General features: G+C 49.6%; 4 protein-coding genes across 4 annotated transcripts; 2 read left to right on the top strand and 2 right to left on the bottom strand.

The window, feature by feature from the left end:
* Positions 1-2,048: 2,048 nt before the first annotated feature.
* HER10_EVM0007847 (cytochrome P450 oxidoreductase) lies at positions 2,049-3,611 on the bottom strand (the record flags this gene model as incomplete). The annotated part of the gene is made up of 1 exon (XM_035477389.1): positions 2,049-3,611. The coding sequence occupies one exon, from the start codon at positions 3,609-3,611 to the stop codon at positions 2,049-2,051; it is 1,563 nt and encodes a 520-aa protein (XP_035338601.1).
* An 899-nt stretch (positions 3,612-4,510) lies between these two features.
* On the top strand, positions 4,511-6,613 carry HER10_EVM0001926 (NADP/FAD dependent oxidoreductase; the record flags this gene model as incomplete). The annotated part of the gene is made up of 1 exon (XM_035471658.1): positions 4,511-6,613. One exon carries the CDS (start codon positions 4,511-4,513, stop codon positions 6,611-6,613), a length of 2,103 nt encoding a protein of 700 aa, XP_035338028.1.
* Positions 6,614-6,958: 345 nt separating this feature from the next.
* HER10_EVM0004313 (FAD binding domain-containing protein) lies at positions 6,959-8,711 on the bottom strand (the record flags this gene model as incomplete). Its single annotated transcript, XM_035473962.1, has 7 exons — positions 6,959-7,173; positions 7,234-7,458; positions 7,528-7,637; positions 7,691-7,769; positions 7,837-7,901; positions 7,949-8,235; positions 8,307-8,711. 7 exons carry the CDS (start codon positions 8,709-8,711, stop codon positions 6,959-6,961), a joined length of 1,386 nt encoding a protein of 461 aa, XP_035338256.1.
* Positions 8,712-11,708: 2,997 nt separating this feature from the next.
* On the top strand, positions 11,709-13,031 carry HER10_EVM0005617 (uncharacterized protein; the record flags this gene model as incomplete). The annotated part of the gene is made up of 3 exons (XM_035475225.1): positions 11,709-11,969; positions 12,030-12,552; positions 12,614-13,031. Exons 1-3 carry the CDS (start codon positions 11,915-11,917, stop codon positions 13,029-13,031), a joined length of 996 nt encoding a protein of 331 aa, XP_035338366.1. The 5' UTR covers positions 11,709-11,914.
* Between the last annotated feature and the right edge of the window lie 5,471 nt (positions 13,032-18,502).

Raw genomic sequence — 18,502 nt, 5'->3', positions numbered from 1 at the left:
CTGGCGTCATCTCTGGCCTTTCTTGAGACGTTAGATTCAACAATGGATCCGGCAGGGAGGTAAGTTGACCTGACATTTGTCTGTCATCCGGATGTACAGCATGCGGGGACCCGTCATGCAGCTGCGGCAACAGTGAGTACCATGGAATCTAACATGGCAAAGCTTACGACGGCCCAGTCGGATCAAGTCACCTGCTATTGTAAATCACAAGGAACAAAACCTAGAGAACAACACTCTCGAGCTAAGGATGGACGTATTACAGTCTCCGATAATAATCCGGCCATCGGGATGTCCAGCCACGCCGCCGTGAATGACTGCATGTAGAAGCCAACGACAAGGGCGCCGAAAATTACCTGATGAGGAGAAAACATGGAATTAGTTGTACATCACGATGATTAGGACTCCATGGATTCTCCATTCGATTATTGAAGATATGCAGAAGGCGGCAGGACAGTCTAGCATGAATCTGCCTTACAATCTCTTCGAACGGTCATAAGAGCAATATTTCGGGCAAAGTCTTCGTTATTATGCTGCATAGGAACTGTCAAATAATTCTTCCTTGACACATCTGAGATAGCTTGTATGAATAGTGTTGAGAGTTGACGGTTGAAAAATCAAGGCCTCAGATGTATCGCTACTGATGGGAAGCACCTAACAGCGTTCGGGAAAGAATTTGGTGTTTGATATTTCGGAAAAAGGAATTTGCGAAAAGCATCTACTTTATGTGACTTTTGGTGACATATGTGGCATACTGTCATTTGTAAGCTGATGTACAAAGTCGAGTGGGTGATGAAAAGAAGCTTTCATACCCAAGGTGATCCCGTTGCCGCTGTCCGTAAACCTTGGACGCCACCCGCGACCCATCAATGTCCAAGGTTCCAGTCTCATCATGGTGTAGGCTCGGCTGGGACTTTGATAGGATTTCCCAGTTAAATCCATTCCTCGGCATCCCACCCATTTGCGACTTCATCTGCCACGCTTTTTGCTTCTGTTGGTTGTCATTCCCGACCTCTCTTCTAGTGAAAATGTCGAGGAGTAAGACCTAATATGCCAAAAGACGACATGCCTTCAGCTCCATCCAAGCGTACGGTTCTTTTCGACCTCGACGGCACCTTGTTCGATCACTACCACTCACTAAGCTGCGGCATTTCAGCGATTCGTCAAAGGTATTCCGCCCTCGCGAGCTTCGACCTGACGGATCTCATCAATCAGTACAACGCATCCCTTCAATTAGCCTACGATGAGTATCTCCGAGGGATCATAACATACAATGAAGCCGACTACAGGAAAGTCCGGTTGTTCTTTCAGGGATTAGGTCTCGATGCACCAGACGACGCAGGTATTTCCGAATTTCGGGGCGTCTATAGACCAGCTTACCGCGATAGCCGAAGGGCAACTCCAGGAAGTATTGAAACACTTGTACGGCTGCGAATTGAAGGCTTCAGTCTGGCTATCATCACAAATGGCCAGACAAAAGATCAAGTAGAGAAGGCGAAAGCCATTGGGATACATGACCTTGTGGATTACATGATCACTTCGGAGGAAGCAGGTTGCTGTAAGCCAGACAAGCTTATTTTTCGACTCGCCATGGATGTTTTAGGCTGTTGTCTCAGCGAGACCTACATGGTTGGTGATTCTGTAGGGTCTGACGTTAGGGGAGCGCTTGACAGCGGTATAAACGCCATCCTCTTTTCACCAATGTCAACGGATAGCCACCAAGTGGTCAGCGGGAAGACTGTACCCGTTATTTGCAACATGTCTCAGCTCATCGAGGCTCTTGAGGTATCTTCAGGGATACTTGATACATGAGTGGCTTTGTCACGTTGTGGGCGCGAGCTGGCGGTGGCTCGGTGAAAATTGGAAAATTTGTCGTGGTGTGCAGTTGGAAGGCTGCATTGAGGATTTTTTCAAGACTCTGAAAATGGAATCTTGTCTGGAGAGATTGTAGAAGTGGCAGAGTAAGTTGTATTCGATTGCTCTCTACCTATGTAAAGTAGAGAGTGTCATATTGCTATAGCTGTTGCATCGTACCAAACAACAAGCTGAGATCATTCCAACTTCCGCCGCCAGATCTTGACCGGTAAAGCCCCGCAGATGATGTTGAAAGCCTCATGCCTCTGCAATACAAAGTCAGGAGAGGGCAGAGCGAATTCATACCTGTGAACAAGCGAAGCCAAAACCATGATCTGTTCTAGGTACGAAATATTCCTCCCTATACAACCCCTGGCTCCAGTTGAGAAGGGGATAAAATAGGGCTCCATCCGCTTCCTCTCTTCCGGATCAAGCCATCTCTCTGGCTTGAACACCTCGGGGTCCGGAAATATCTTGGGATCCCTATGAGCACCATAGATCGTCATCGATACACTCGTGTCGCCAGGAATCCACTCGTCCAGTATCCGAGCACCCTCTGGTGGTGTGCGACGGGGAAGAGGCGCGGAGGTGGGCGGGATAATACGGAGAGCTTCGTCAATACAAGCCCGCAGGAACGGAAGATCTTTGACTTTGTCATAAGGAGCAATGACTTCATCAGAGTCCAACACGCTGTCAATCTCTTCGCGAAGCTTCTTCATATGGTTCGGGTGCTTGATCAAAATCTCGAGGATGTGCGTCAAGGCGATAGCTGTGGTATCTGATCCAGCGTTGATGATAGCGCCGACTTCTGCCACGATTTCACCCCAATCCAGGTTGTTTGGGCTTCCAGTCTTGTCTTCCATCATACAAGTAAAGAAGTCGTCGAGCTGCTCCCCGCTCTGATATCTGCGCAATCTTTCGGCGGCGGCATGGTAATAACAATCGTCCCATGGCTCAAAGTCCTTCCACATCTTCTTCCATCGGCTGGGAATCGTCTTTGACAGCCACTCTACCCATGGCCAGAGATCGTAGTCCCACACAAAAGCTGCCTGTGCGATGGCTCCTTGGTTCATAGAGTGACGATATCGGGCTTTGTAAGTTGTGCCATCGCGCTTCTCGGCTGTTACAACATCTGTTCCGGTATCTAAGAGATCCATTTGAGTCGAGAGAGTGATGTAGTTGATTGCTTCGATTGTCCAGAGGTTGATCCAGTGGTTGAAGTCGATAGTCAGGTCCGCAGGACAGGGGATGGTGCTTTTGAGAGGGTCGGTGCATTTTCCGTCAAAGGCCTTGAAGAGTCTTTCAGCCGTGTAAGCGACCTTGTACTCCCATTTCTCGAGGTTCTTGATAGCAAAGGCTGCAGAAAGTAGCTTGCGTTTGCGGGCATGTTCGGGCTTATCCACTACATCAAAAAGGTGGCGATGCGTCCCACTCAAGACAACGTAATTGTTATCTTTGACGCACTTGGTACTGTGTCCGTAGATGTCTTTGATAGCTCTAGTATCTCCAAAAGACAGCGCGTTGGGGCCTGTTCTCAAGATAGGAAAGCCGGTGTGTTTGTGTGTTTCGTACAGTTCCTTAGATCTGAACCCCTGGGCGCTGAGATAGCAGTGCCTTAGGTCCGTCAACGGTGACAGGGGCGAGTAGTTGGGGTATTTGCGAAGACCCTTGGGGTCGTAAAAGTACAAGATGATAGGTCGGATGACAAGATAGGAAACGACTGCAAAGGCAACACCTGCCAGTGCAAGAAGACCGAGCATCGTGAAAATCAGGCCAAGTGTGTATGTAGAGGCTGTTACTGTGAAGTCGCTGATGAGTCTGGGGATTATCTGACCACCGCGATTAGTCCTCGTGGGATGTTAAGGAAGCGTCTTATATCTCACTTTCGATGACTTTGAGATCAGGAATCAGTCCAAATCATCTGCAGTTGCTACACAGGCACGCATCTGCCACAAGACATCCAAATCGAGTCTTTAGTTCCGCGGGATACACGCAGCGCTGGATTAACGGCAAAAGCAAGGAACTACAGAGGACGATGCAAACGGCAACTTAGTCCGCAATGATACATCTTAGAATACGAGGCAAGGAACGCGCGGAGGTTAGAGATACTCTGAAATGAGGGGTTGGGCGATCTCTCGAAGAAGAAAGATATCGCCGAAAACTCGGTGTTGCGGATTATGAAACCATCTCGAGATATCTTTCGGCGAAGCATTTCCTAATCTAGGTGTACGACGATCATATGTGAATGCTGGCAGGGCCTAGTCGATGTATCACCTCGCGGCTGACCTCCCCGCATGCGGGGTTGCACTTTCACCCCGTGGGGAGCAAACATCATCTCAATATCTACAGGGCTGGATTGGTGTCGGAGGCTAAAGCATGACAAGGGGTTGGTGTGCAAACCAGAGAGCCGGCGAAATTATCCCATTGTGTCAGGCAGTACATGTTTGAAGCCAGTCGAGCTGAATTTCTTGCGATGGTCACCTTGGTCTTCGGGATTCGGAGACATACGCTCATACTCGGTTTTCGACATTGGGCTATTGTTTGTTGAAAATCCTCATCATCTAAAATGCAATAAGAGTTTCTGTTCTTGGGCGCTATTCCACAACACCAGACGTTTCCCCCTTCTTTTCAACCCGACTCATCCGATTCAATGCCCAATATGGAGGCCTACTTTGGCATGAAGAACACCCAGAATTACCTTCTTGCTGATGCTATCCACTTCGTCTCTAAGAGAATTAGCTATGACGATATCTTTCTCTTTCCTTTGGTTGTCTTGGGCTCACTATTCGTCTTCAACAAAGGAAGCCTTCTGCCGAGGAAAGACCCATATCGCTATAAGTGGTTTGAGAAACCACAACTGCAACGAAGTCAAAATCGCCTTATTGAGAAGAAGACACGCAACATCTCGGAAAAGATCGAAGAGCTCCAATCCGACATTGTCATCTTTTGGGGCTCCCAGTCCGGCACCGCAGAGGCCTTTGCTCACCGCCTTGCTCGAGATTTCCATCAAAGATTCAGGCTCAACGCTCTAGTAGCAGACCTGTCCGACTATGACCCAGAGACTATTTCTCTTATTCCGGGGTCAAAGTTTGCTGTGTTTATCATGTCGACCTACGGTGAGGGCGACCCAAGCGACAATGCTCAAGACTTTGTCAGTTGGGCTGACGCAGCCACTGGTGTCTCCCTTGCCCACCTCAAATACGCCGCATTCGGTTGCGGCAACAGCAACTATCGCTTCTACAACAAAGTCATAGATGATGTCGTCGTCGCCTTGTCCAAGTTCAATGCCACCGCGGTTCTACTCACTGGCAAGGGCAATGAAGCTACCCGGACGACAGAGGAAGACTTCATGGACTGGAAAGAGAGCCTTTTCAAGACTCTGGTCTCCAATTTCGACTACAAAGAGCATGAACTAGCATACGAGCCCAGCGTAGGCATTGTTTCGAGCGACAGCAATGACCTGCATAAGGGCGAACCGTTCTACAAACCGCACTGGAGAAAAGCAACCACACTCCACTCTCCTATTGCCTTCCTTCCCGTCAAGGCTAAGCGAGAACTCGCGAAATACGATGAGAAAGGCCGTAGTTGTATTGATCTCGAAGTGGATCTCACTGCTCAACCCGAAATCAAATACAAGACTGGAGATCACATCGCTATCTGGCCCGTGAATCCAGATGAGGAAATCAGCCTTCTTATTCGCATTCTTGGACTCCAATCTCAGCAGCTAGAAGCTATCTGCGTTGTACTCCAGTCGGCAGACGAGGAGCCAAAAGTTCCTAGCCCGACAACAGTGCAGGCTTTGTTCCAGCACTATCTGGAGATCTGTTCCGCAGTTCCTCGCGAGACAGTTCTTTCATTGGCTCAATTCGCACCAAGTCAAAAGGTCAAGTCGGAGCTGATGACAATCGGCAAGGACAGGGCGGTTTACTCCAAGTTCCTCGAAGCAAATCATCTAACCTTGGCCCGACTTCTCGAGCACACCATTGCCGTCGACCCGGAGGTCACATGGGCTGGTTTACCACTCTCATTCATCATCGACTTTTTACCTGCCATGCAGCCACGTCTCTATTCTATTTCCACTTCACGCATCACATCACCCCGAAGTGTGGGTCTGACTGTGTCAGTTAAGCCGTCGCAATTACTCGGAAATCAAGATGTCACAATCCCTGGACTCGCGAGCACATATTTATCTGGACTTCACCCTAGGAGCCATTCTTTGTCAGAAACAGCTTTAATGGACTCATGCCGTGTTCATGCTCAGATTCGTGGCTCAACATTCAAGCTACCATTCCTTTCATCAGTGCCTCTGATCATGGTGGCAGCTGGTACTGGAGTTGCCCCCTTCCGCGCATTTATCCATGAGCGAGCTAGACTTGCTTCTGTAGGCAAAGATGTCGGCCGAATGATGCTGTTCTTCGGATGTCAGAACGAGAGCGACTATCTCTACCGTGACGAGTTTGCGGAGTGGATGGCCGGGCCCCTCGCCAAGAAATTGGAGGTGGTGACAGCATTTTCAAGGACAAGCAACGAGAAGTGCTATGTTCAGAACAAAGTGGAAGCCAGAGGTGATGACGTTAGGAGAATGCTGCTGGAAGACGATGCCGCTTTCTACATCTGCGGTGCCGCCAACATGGCGAAAGCTGTTGGCATGGCGGTCCAGGGCGTCGTGAAACAGACGAATAGCTGGAAAGACTCTCAGGTCGAAAGCTGGAGACAGGATAGGAAGAAGTCAAAAAGATGGTTTGAGGATGTTTGGAGTTAAGACCGAGAAATGGTTCGCAGATAGTTCCCTCCGCTCAAGTGTATTAGCTATCGCTTCGTCAATTTTAGGATGTCCAAGCTCAGCCCAAGGGATTTTCAATAGTCACTTGTCTTATGCTCTCCAGTCTCGCAATGGATTTTATACACTGGCACTGTAGTATTCTGGTCTGTTGCACAATAATGACGGCTTGCAAGCTCGTCCTCTGTTACTCTGTGTCGTCCTGCTTTGGTAATTTCCTGACTTCTTGTCCCCTCACGCCTTGCGGTATGCCGAGAAACCCAGCCTGCTGACCATGATGAAGGCCGATCAGGCTCTTTCTCGTGATCAATCTGAGTAGACGCTGGTTCACTCAGTGTCGATGTTGATGCATGTTTCGACCTTGATGAAACCAAGTCCACTCATTTTCGACAACTCTCCGTTAACATGAGTCATGTCGAACGAATCATCCTCAAAGAAGTCGTGAGGAAGATGAGATGACGGATCATATTCCTCCATGATCTTGATAGCCTCATTGACAACGTCATACCCAAAGTTGAAAGCCAAGTTTTCTTGCGGATTTTCTGCGAGATGTTAGTGGCAAAGTCCCTATCTCATCTTCACGGGCAACAGCAGTAACATACTCGGGATCTCATCTGCTGCGACAAATTCCAAAAGGTCCTTCTCGACGAGACTGGACTGGTCGGTTCCGACGTTGCTGAGAATTTGAATGGCACTGGCACGGTTTCGGCGGATCTTCTCAAACAGCTCTAACCTCTTCTCGAGATCAGAGTTATCAGACACACCTGCAAACACGACACCCAGAGCCAAACCATCTTCGAGACCCATGGCACCGCCTTGCCCTTGATCTACGCACAGACGATATATCAGCGACTAAATCAACGAGGGTAAACCCGTCCATACGGTGTAGCACTCACGAGGTAGCATTGGATGCGCCGCATCGCCGGTTATGACCATCTTTCCTTTCCGCCAGGTCGGTAGCGGAGCACGGTACAACAGTGGCCATCGCTTGATCTCAGTTGCTTTGCTGATCTTGACGTTAGCCTCGGGTAATCGGCGCCTATCCTCGACGCGACCTACCTGATAATAGCCAGTAGGCTTGGATGGAACCCAGCGAACTTTTCAATTACTTGCGCTTTGTCGACATCGGCTTGGTAATCTAACGACATGGTATGAGTAAGCCTCGTCAACTCCCAGACTGTTCTGTGCGTGTTATTTGCACAAACCTTCACTGGAAACGTCCTTCATGTCTTCATCGTAAAATATGCCCACAAAGTTGTGGATGGTGTTGCTAATAGGTCAGATAGAGTCCATCTTTCGAGGGCACAATGCACCTACTCGCGGCATGGGTATGATACTAGCCTCCTGTTGGTCTTGTTGTCGGGGAAAAGACGAATGAGTCCATCGGCGTCCTCATTCCAGAACTTGGTTTCAGAATCTTTCTCAAGAACTTCGGCTGGAATCAAGAAACGGTAGCAGCAGTTATGGAGAAGAGGCACCACGGCAGGATTCTTTCGGCCCAGGACAGTCTCAGCCGCAATAGAATGAATTCCATCTGCACCAACGACCAGGTCGCACTCAATCTCGTCACCATCTTGGAGGTGCACAGCTGGCAACTCAGGATTCTGTAGAACAATCAGTAAAAAAGAGCAACCATCGCGGTGGAAAAGGTGGCAGGGATCTTCCCCGCACTCACGTATCCCACAACCCACGAGTTAGGATGGATGGTGACGGGAACGCCCGGGCCGGCAGGATCGGTCGCTATCCTCTTGAGGCTATCGTGCAGATCCACGCGGTGGGCGTACCAGAGATCGGCGTCGTAGAACTCCTCGTTGTCGGCGTGTGATAGCGTCGATGTGATCTCCATCGTGACGGGATCCTGGAAATGGACAGGCCCAGCCTTGACGAAGCCGGAAGCCTTGGGGTCGAGGCCCCATCGTGTGAGAAAACGCGTCGCATTGGGAGGGACGTTGATGGCGGCGCCGACCTCGTTGTCCATGTCAGATCGCTCGTAGATGCGTACAACGTGGCCCGCACGGCGCAGCGAGATGCCGGCTGAGAGGCCGGCGACGCCTGCTCCGACAATGACTACGTCCAGCATGGTACTAGTCGCTTTGAGACGAATAGGAAAGGCACGTTTTTGTGTTCGGTATCACGTCTCGCTGTCGGATCGTCGATGTCGTCTGAAAGATGTCACGTTGACGGAGGAAGAAGCCAAGAAAGAAATCCGTCGGCTTCGGACTCAGTAGGAGAACCAACACGGGGCCAGGAAGCCGTTGCATTCGCCTGTATCTGACAGGGACCATGTAGGGTTACGACCGCCCTCACTCCGCCAAGACGACCGCGATCTGCGGCGCAACCCGCTCTTTGATGGAGACATAACCCTGTGATCGGGACTCAACGGCGATACTACGCGAAGCTATTGGACGGTGACCGAAAGAGAGGAGTCTTCGCCATCAACCTGAGGATACTGCCGGGGTCCGTGCAAGGAGGAGCGAGACGGTTGAGAAAACAACAGTTGTCTCGATTTACATATCTTGATATGTAAGCTTGTTCATTTGTGGTTTTCGAAACGCACTTGGCAATTTGGAGAAGGTGGACAATAGGTGAGGACATGCCTGAACGTAACTCCAATTTCGTGGATGTCCTAGGTTAAACTTTACCTGCCTACTAGTACCGGAGTATTCCAAGTCCTACCCCCTTCACTAAGTATGTATTTGTTCCGAAGGGGCCACATCCCGACAACAGTTCGGCATAGTGACCCAAAACGAGACCGAACTTTCTATCCGCAATTCTATGATATTGAGAAACTCACAAGCTGTGGCAACTCATTATTGCTTCTCCGAATTTCTAGACAAATAGAGCCAAACGGAGTGCTACCACAGGTGAGTTCCAACGTCGCGGAGAAGGACAGGGCCCTTCAAATGAGTCCCACCGTGGCAACGCGTCGGAGTCCGTCCCTTGGTCCGCTATTGGACCAGACCATCGCGAATGGAGTCCACCTACAGGTGCCCTTGTCGATTACCGTTGTGTCGAACCCATGTCGGAGAAAATTTGATTCACTGAGAGGGCCATGTGGGAGGCGGTTTCATATCCAATGAGTGAGCGGTTTTCAGTTTGATCTTTTCGGCAAAGCAATAGGCAGTTCGGGTATTATCTGACAGCGGCATTCTCGCCAGCGCCAAGACGTGTCCAATTTGAGGTTCCTTGGTTGATTGACAGGACTAGGAAACTCAAATGGCAACCAGATACTTGATAAGATAATGTGGCCGAGATTACAGGAAACACGAAATGGAGTGCAGCATCCGAAAAGCGTTGGAAGGAATGTTGCGTGCCGGGCGGCGGCCCGCCCCCTAGTTCAGCCACCTGCAAGCACAAAGTGAATTTTCTTGTGGTAGCACAATTCATATGTACTACCGTAAAAACTCGTCCAACTCGTATTTGCGCTAACCCGTGCTTCCGCTGTCTCAGAGAGCTTTTGACCAATACGTGCCTCTATTCAGAATCTAAATCTCAATCAGTGGCGGAGATCAGCGAGTTTTTGATACTGAGAGAGGCATAATTCATCGAGTGCACGGGCTAGCGCAAATACGAGTTGGACGAGTTTCTACGGTAAGTGGTTAGGTAGTATTACGTAGGCCATCCCCTCGGCTCCCATTCATCCAGAGGCCGAGCCCGAGAGACATCATGGATTAAGATCCGCCTTATAACGTTGTGGCCGTGCACCCTTGCCGTCTCGGCCGGGGACTTCCGGGCAGCCAAGGGATGGCGGGCCGATCCTTGCAAACGCGAGTTGGGTGAGAACTTCAGGAAGTCTGTGCAGTCTGATGAATAGAAATCAACGGGCGAAGAGGTGTGGAAGACAATTATTAAACAGCAAGGCTCTAGGACCAACTTACTACTCTTGTAATTTTCAGTGATTTGTAGCAACCCATGTTGCCTGACACCATTAAGGGTGTTACTAAACTACTTGGGGTATCTCTCTTCCCAAAAAGAGCCGCATAGACGTGATCGTGAAAAGAAAAATCAGAAAATTGCTGACGCATGGTATTGCACGACCACGAAGCGAGTGTGCTAGATCGCCATTGTGGCATTCCTGATAATCGTGGTTTTCCTCGTATGCATCGCGACCACGAACCGTAGCAGTAGTAGGCTAGTCTAGGGTTACTCAATATTATTTGGCATCGCCCTAGGCTTCTGACGACCCTCGTCACAGGAGCTCAACTTAGCATTCCGCCTGAACTCATCTCAGTCGACAGCGGTCTCATAATCAGCACGTAATCGCTTGGTGGGACTATTGGAATCTTCACCTACGTTGTTCTCTTCAACGAGGGCATGAGCCACATGTCCGCAAACATTGCCCAAGAAGTCTCACTTGCAGGTTTTGAAGCTGATTATTTTCGATCTCTTTCCATAGCTCTCGATTCTCACAATCAGAGCGCAACTGCCTTTGTTCAAGGTGCTACACATGAGGTTTCCCCTCCCTCTCGATGGGCACGCTTCTGCTTTCAGAGTTGTCTGGATCTCGGCGAGTTATTTCGTTGCTCTGGCATTCATCGGCGAGTGCACTTCAGGCTCGAGGTTAGAGCCTGAAGAATTGCCTACTGACTTATTTATACAAGCCGCTGCATTTCATTTTAATCCCGAGAAAGACTTCAACAATCACGTTAAAGTCCCTTTCGAAAAGGAATGCATCCAGTATCCGAGGACGAGTACCCTGGTTATGGGTGAGGGCTCACCACATGTAGGCCTATCGATGATACATGTTGCTGCCTCCTATCAATCGACGAAGAACATCTGTTGCGCCTCAAGTCTTTCTCATTTCTCCATAAGATTGCAGTGTTGTTGAACTCAAGCATGGTCAACGAACCTCCTCCCGGGTCAACTAACAATTGCAGATGCCTCATACAAACTCCAGAAGCCTTGGAATCTTTAAAACGTCTGAGAAGTTCTTATTACCCCAAAGACTCATTTTTTCAGGTTGAGTTCGCAGCAAATGATTAAAGGCTTGTACTTAGCCATAACATGTAGTGCTCTTTTGGCTCACCGGAACGCCGAAAGCGGAGTAGGGCTTCGGAAGAGAACGCCGACGGACGAGGTGCGGGGATCACCCATCTGCACATGTCCGGCTTACCTCAACGATTGACTCACTCTTGGCAAGTCATTCTAGAGAACTTATTTGCCATATGATTGGAAACCATCACTGCGACCCATTGACCATTCATCAAGTAGTCAATCGTCAGAATCATATCGTGTTGACAATCGAACTTCAGTCACCCCTAAATTATCTGGCCGACCAACAAAATGAGCGCAGCTTCAATCGTATCTTCGGCGTTACACCCCCGGATGGGATGGATCGGTGGATGCACCTGCTAATTCCTGTCTCTAAGCTTCGTGCGCATGCTAACAAGTCGACAAGGTCTCGGATCAATGGGTCTCGGCATGGCTACAAATTTGCAAAATCATCTCAGAACGCACTTTGCTGGAAGCCTCCAATTCTGCAATCGAACTATGTCCCGAGGCGCTCCCCTAGAGAAAGCCGGAGGCGCGCCGCAACCGAACATCATTGACCTTGTCAAAAACACGGACATTGTGTTCATCTCACTCAGCGACGACAAAGCACTCGAGACGACATTGGACGCAATCCTCAACGACGCAGCCACAGCTGATCTATCAGGTAAGATCATTGTCGACACTTCAACGGTCCACCCCCTGTCGTCTGCAAAGGCGAAAGACAGGCTGGCAGCCAAGGGGGCCCAATTTATTGCTGCGCCAGTGTTTGGGGCAAGCCCAGTCGCTGCGCAGGGTAAGCTGCTCTGGATCGTCGCTGGACCCGATGATGCCGTGGAGAAGATCAAGCCGTTCATCGTCGGCGTCATGGGCAGAGGCATCATCCGTCTAGGGGAAGACGTGCAGAAAGCCAGCATCATGAAGACGGCTGGGTGAGTGGAAGACGTCAAACGATGTTATCAGATGTAAAGCAATTGTGCTAACCTGCCATAGAAACTTCGTGACCGCGGGAATGATGGAGCTGGTCGCAGAGGCCCAGGTCTTTGCGGAGAAGTCCGGACTCGGCAGCGAGGCAATGGAAGATCTTCTCGGACAACAGTTTGGGCCCTTAGCTCAGGGCATTTCAAAACGCCTGACGACTGGTGCTTACTTACCGCCTAGGGATGAGAGGCCGTGGTCTGACTTGTCCCTGGCGATGAAGGATGTCGGGCATGGTCTGAGCTGTGCAGAGCAGGCCGGCGTACGTCTCCATATCGCCGACATTGCTGCTGGGCATCTGAAAGAAGCGAAGAAGGTTTCAGACACTCAAGGGCGGGCATTCGATTCTTCGTCATTGTATGGGGTGGTGAGAACGGAAGCTGGACTTGATTTTGAGACAGACCTTGTCAAGAAGAGAGATGGCTCTTCCTGATTGAAATGGTTATGGTTTACCATCTATTTGTATCGGTAGAAAGAAATGTCTTAGAACTGATCACCACCAAAGGCATTCAATGTTAGCGAGCCGTCAAGTAAAGCTGGGATGAAAACATTGAAGAAAGTCTACAAAACTCAGGCGATGTCGATTCAATTCGGTCTTCATAGCCACGCACACGGCGAGGCAGTCCGTTCGGCAAAACAGTTTTTCACTCATGAAAGTAGAAAGTTGAAAACAGGGAGCACAAAATGTTCGAAACTTGCCTTGATGGAGTTGATCCCGGTGTTGCAGGTATTATAGGTACCGATGTGGCCCTTTGCCACTCAGCAGTGGAAACGTTCATCTTGATCAGGATTCCTGACTTGACTACGAATCCCAGATTTATGAATGTAGAAAGGGGTGATCGGCGTTATGAGCATACAGAGAACTATGGACTCAAGTTTTCCTCTAGCAATCGATTGAATATATACTGCAATATGTACCTGTGAATGAAAGACTGTTAAAGGGTATTTACAACCTGGCTGGGACGCTCTGTCACTGTTTCCCATGCATATGATTTTAGTCAGGATGAATCATCCAGCACCATCTATGTATGGGCACCTGTCAACTCGACTTGATGAGGGGCTATTGGGGAAATTCGGGTTGGGTGTACAAGATGAGAGGAAGTGAGCCAGTATGAATCATCCTGGCCAGGGCCCCCCTATTGGCCGTCGCTCCATCAGAGTCTGTCAACTACAGTGGGCATCTGCAACTCAACGAGAAGTCAGGCCTTCCTTCGATCCCGGTAACATTGAACGATCTGTTACACATGGCAAATTATGAAGAAAGGTCTCCTAGACGTCGGCTCTATGGAAAGCCGTGCTCAAGTGAGTTTCATCGTGTCGCTGGTAATGCGTTTGCTGGAGTTTACCTCAACGTACTATCTGCACAAGTCTGACCCGTACACTTCTAGTGCATTGACTTTGGGATCTGGAGTGGTCTGACAAGAAGCTTCAGGCGTATTAATACGCTTCATTGACTTGTACATTTGAAGAAAAGTAAAAATTAGACCACAAGATTCCAACTTCAAGTAACCGTGATTCCAAATGGTTTATCATACGACTTGTTTCGGCATCTCCTGAACAGGCGCCACTTCACTGCTCCGGTTCACCGCGGTCATGTAAATCTTGCGACCAATTAAGGGTTTCTCTGCAACCAAAACAGGCGTAGGTATTGGTGGCCCGTCACCCCAGCCGCTCGACAAGCTAGAGTTGCTTGAGCTGGTGGAGCTTCGCCAAGGAATGATCAAGGATTCTTGGGAGACAGTTGAGAATGTTTGCTGCTCCGTAGACGACATTGGTGACATTATGGGCGCATTCGATGGTCTAGAGAACCTTGATATCACCCCTCGCAAGGAAGCTGTTCTCGGTTCCTTTCTCCCGATATACGGAGGGGGAGGCCAGCTCTCTACCCGGGCCTGAGCCATCGCTGCATTTCTCTGTCTTCGTTCTATTGCGGATTGAAAGAATGCAGGGATCGCATAAGTCGCTTGCGGTTTCACCTCTCGCGGTGCGGGTGCGGCATCGGTTATGACGGAGGCCCTCTGATCTGGTGCTTGTTGCGTTTGTGGACTGGGACCCGCTCCTACGCCATATCTGCTGGATGATGACGAGTCGCGCAGACCTGATGATCTGGGAGGTGGCTGACCAAGGGATCGCTGGATCGGAGGCGGAGGTGGAAGTGACACCATGGGGGGATTAGAGGTCAGCGGGGGAAGACCAGGGCCTTCAAATCTATCAGGCCTGTCCGGGCGGGGAGGAGCCGGTGGTTCTCCCATGATGGATTTCGCCTTTTCATTTCTACGGGCTTGACGGCGACTCCTCCACCTCCTGAAAAGAAAGAATCCTGCAAACAGACCGAAAAAGGCTACAAGTCACCGGCACATCAGTCACTGCTTTTACTTATGTTCATCCCACACATATTCCAGGTCTTGACTCACCGAGAATCAGAAAGACGATCCCGGTCGTCCTACCGGCATTGTTCGAGCTGGTACTAGCTTGGGTAGGCGGTGGTGATGCGGTTGTTGCCGGGGCACCAGCCACTGACGAACTAGTCGTCGGTGATGAACTTGATGGCAGTGAAACAATGCTGGACGATAGCGTCGATGTCTCTGCAGCAAGAGGTACACTAGATGTCGAGGCATCTGTCACTCGAGGGATTGAGGTTGAAGATAGAACAACGCTCAACGTCGATGTTACTAGGGTTGATGGCTGCGTCGAGAAAGACTGCGGCGGCGGCGGCGGTGGTGGTAATGGGAGAAGGGAAGAAGATGGAAGAGTTGTTGTCGATGAAGGAGGAGCGGGCGCACTACTTGGCAGACTCGTAGTAGTTGCAGATGGTTGTGCTTGCGTCTGGGTCGCTGTCGCCGTGCTATGTTGCCCGTTTCTTCTCGTGCATTTTTTCTCATCATCGTCATCATCGCAATCGTCGTCCTTCTCATCTGGCTCATTCTCGTTTTCGTTGTCTTGCCTCGCTTGAAGAGCATCCTTGGTATCGGTATCGCCTCTCGTTCTTCTTCTAAGTAACTGTATCGTCCTTGTGAGTGGAGATCTCTTGATAGCATCCAACCTGCTCGTTTTTGGGTTGAGGGAACTTGAGATCGCACGAACCTCGACTCTGAGTGAAGACATTATGATAATTAGTCCCTAAGACCCAAAGCTACAATTTTTTCGGAATAATTCCACCACTGGCTTCTTTTGAACGATGTTTGTGGGGGTCTCCTTGATCGATCACGCCTGCATCGGTTCGCAACGTACTTATCACAGGCCTGCTGCACATGAAGTCGACCTAGAACAAATCAAAGTAGAGAGCATGCGATTTTGACTTGGCGAGACATCGATCACTTGGCCTCCTTTAAGCCCCTGGTGAGCGTTGTCTTGTCGTTTGCTTACAGCGGAAAACAACGTAGGGCCCTAGACGATTGTTTCAAAGCTCAGCTCTACCGGCTTCCGGGGCGTGAGGCGGACCACGGAAAGCTTGTTTTGGAGCCAAAAATAATTTGCCGTGAGTAATCCCCGCCCAATACTACGCTCGTGTTAATGACAACATCGGGTTGAAGAGTTGGGGTTGTTTCACTGCTCGGAACCCCGCATAGCTCCCGCGTCTTTTATTTGATGGTGACATAGCCCCTGAGGCCTCTCCTACAAGTTCCCGCGCCTGGCCTCACTATAGAATACGACATGACACGGGGACGGGTGTATCTCGGTAAGATGAGAGACACCTGGAGCTTAACCATGAGGCTCTTAGTGATTGATAACAGATTCAGATGAATTGCCGATTGGGGTGAGGCGAAGGCCTTTGGTGCCGCGCTCCAAAAGTTTGTACGCACCGACGATGTGTTTTACTCAGGTACCCTGCCTGTTTCTTTCTGCATGCGTTCTTAAGCAATATCATATCATTGTCAATGGTAAGCAGCATTGATACAGAACATGTGATCTCGTGAGTCAATCTTTTGGCTCTTGTAGACTTACACACAGCAAGAAAAGTCTATCCTAGCATAGCTATCATACATCCACGATTTTGTCTACAAAGACCTTCATGATTTGATTTGACCCTGTGTGATCTGTGGCACAGACGCTCACATGTGGTCGAGGAATTTGCACCTGAATGTTGAATATGAGGAAACCTCGCAGGCTTCTGGAGGAGAATACAGCGATAGAAGCATGACACCAATACAACTGAAGGTGAACAACTCGAAGTTACGTGTATGTTAAAATGAACATGACCTACAAAGCCTCCATCTTCAGTCCTGATGTCGCCTATCATAGAATGCTGCACGCTGTAGAAAAGTATACCCTGGGTCATGGAGCGAGTGTTCCAAATCTCCATTAATGACTTACCCCGTTTCCTCTGTCAAATACAAAGCACACAAATTTGGAGAAAAGTAGGTCGAATACGAATTGTTGCTAAAGTACAGAAGTTCACGATCCCACTGCCTGCCTTGATGTCGTAACAGAACATAGGTACTCCTTCCAATCAAAACAAGGTACCCAGCCTAGCATCGCTATGAAAGAATGTGATATGGCAGCACTATTCAATTTATTTCTTCCCTAAACCTGGCCTCCAAAGGTTCAAATAAAAAAAAGAGTGAAATGCCCGCAAACACCTGGTTCAATCGATGACGAAGGAGCCTAGTCATCCATGTCTGTCTGACCGGGGGCATCTACGAAACTTAGCATCATTCTGTTCATCCGAGTAATTGTCTTGTATAATTAACATACCATCGTCATCATCATCCATGTTCATAACGGCTGGTGGTGGCGGCGGCGGTGGATTTGGATTGGGTGGCGGATTGGGTGGATTGGGTGGAGGGTTTGGCGGGTTCGGTGGTGGATTAGGTGGATTGGGAGGCGGATTGGGAGGGTTAGGTGGTGGCGGGGGAGTTTGTTGAGGACGGGGAGCTGTTTTGCGTTAGAGAATGAACATCTAGCTTCTTCGAGGAAACTCACGATCATCGTTGTCATCGTCCTCATCCCTTTGAGGAGGACGGGGTGGTGGTTGGTTGTTATCAGGCCGGGGCGGACCATTCGGTGGTTTCGGTGCTTTGGTACCAGTCAGCAGTGAGATCATGACCGAGTCCTCATAATGTTGTTGCTACTCACGATCATCATCATCATCATCTCGAATGAAGAGTCCAGCATAAGGGGACAAATTGTTCCTCTGCTTGACGTGATGGCCCTTAGCGGAGACTTCATCTGACCTGGCCATCAGAGGTCGAGGAGGCAGAGCAATAGCTGAGCCAAAGGACTCTATAATTAGGAGCCCAATAAGAGCCTCTTTCCAAAGGTTAAGCATAATGATGAATATGTTTGCGGGAATGAGTAAGTTTCTTTGCGGTGCAAGCCTATTTGTGTGAGACACCAAAGAGACTGAGTTTTTAGTCTACGGAGAGAATGGGAATATCCATCCTCTTTATATCTGAAAAATATTGACCATGTTAGAAGGGCGCATGTTCTCTAATGAACAGGAGCGGCTGCGTACTTGCCATCATTAACAACGTTAGAGCTCATGTCCCGAAAATAGACCGGCTTCGTCCTAAGAAGGCATGACTTGACACAGCATCGACGGAGGGGCTCACTGCATGGAGAGTTCTCAAAGTTCACAGAATGGCGCGAGACGGCTGAGGCTTTCCAGACCGACGAAGGCCATGCGAAAGATGAGTGGACGATGCTCAGCTGCCAAGTCAATATGCCCAGCTTGATGAGTTGACTAGTTCCGTCTGCGCCATCTCGCAGCGAGGGTTGCGCACGTCATGTGAGTCCGTTCTCGCTTGTGCTTCAGATCTCTTCCGTGGTCATTGGACGATGCAACTTTGGTGGCTGATGTGAAGCAGGGACAAGGATCAGACACCGTCTAACGGCAAAGGGGCTCCTACCATAGGCTAGCTTGTCTCATGTCCTTCGAGAACCGTTGATGCAGGAATAGCTACC

The sequence above is a fragment of the Colletotrichum scovillei genome (genome assembly GCF_011075155.1).
Source record: "Colletotrichum scovillei strain TJNH1 chromosome Unknown Contig00001, whole genome shotgun sequence".
Taxonomy (NCBI): Eukaryota; Fungi; Ascomycota; class Sordariomycetes; order Glomerellales; family Glomerellaceae; genus Colletotrichum; species Colletotrichum scovillei.
This window is presented reverse-complemented; position numbering and strand designations above follow the sequence as displayed.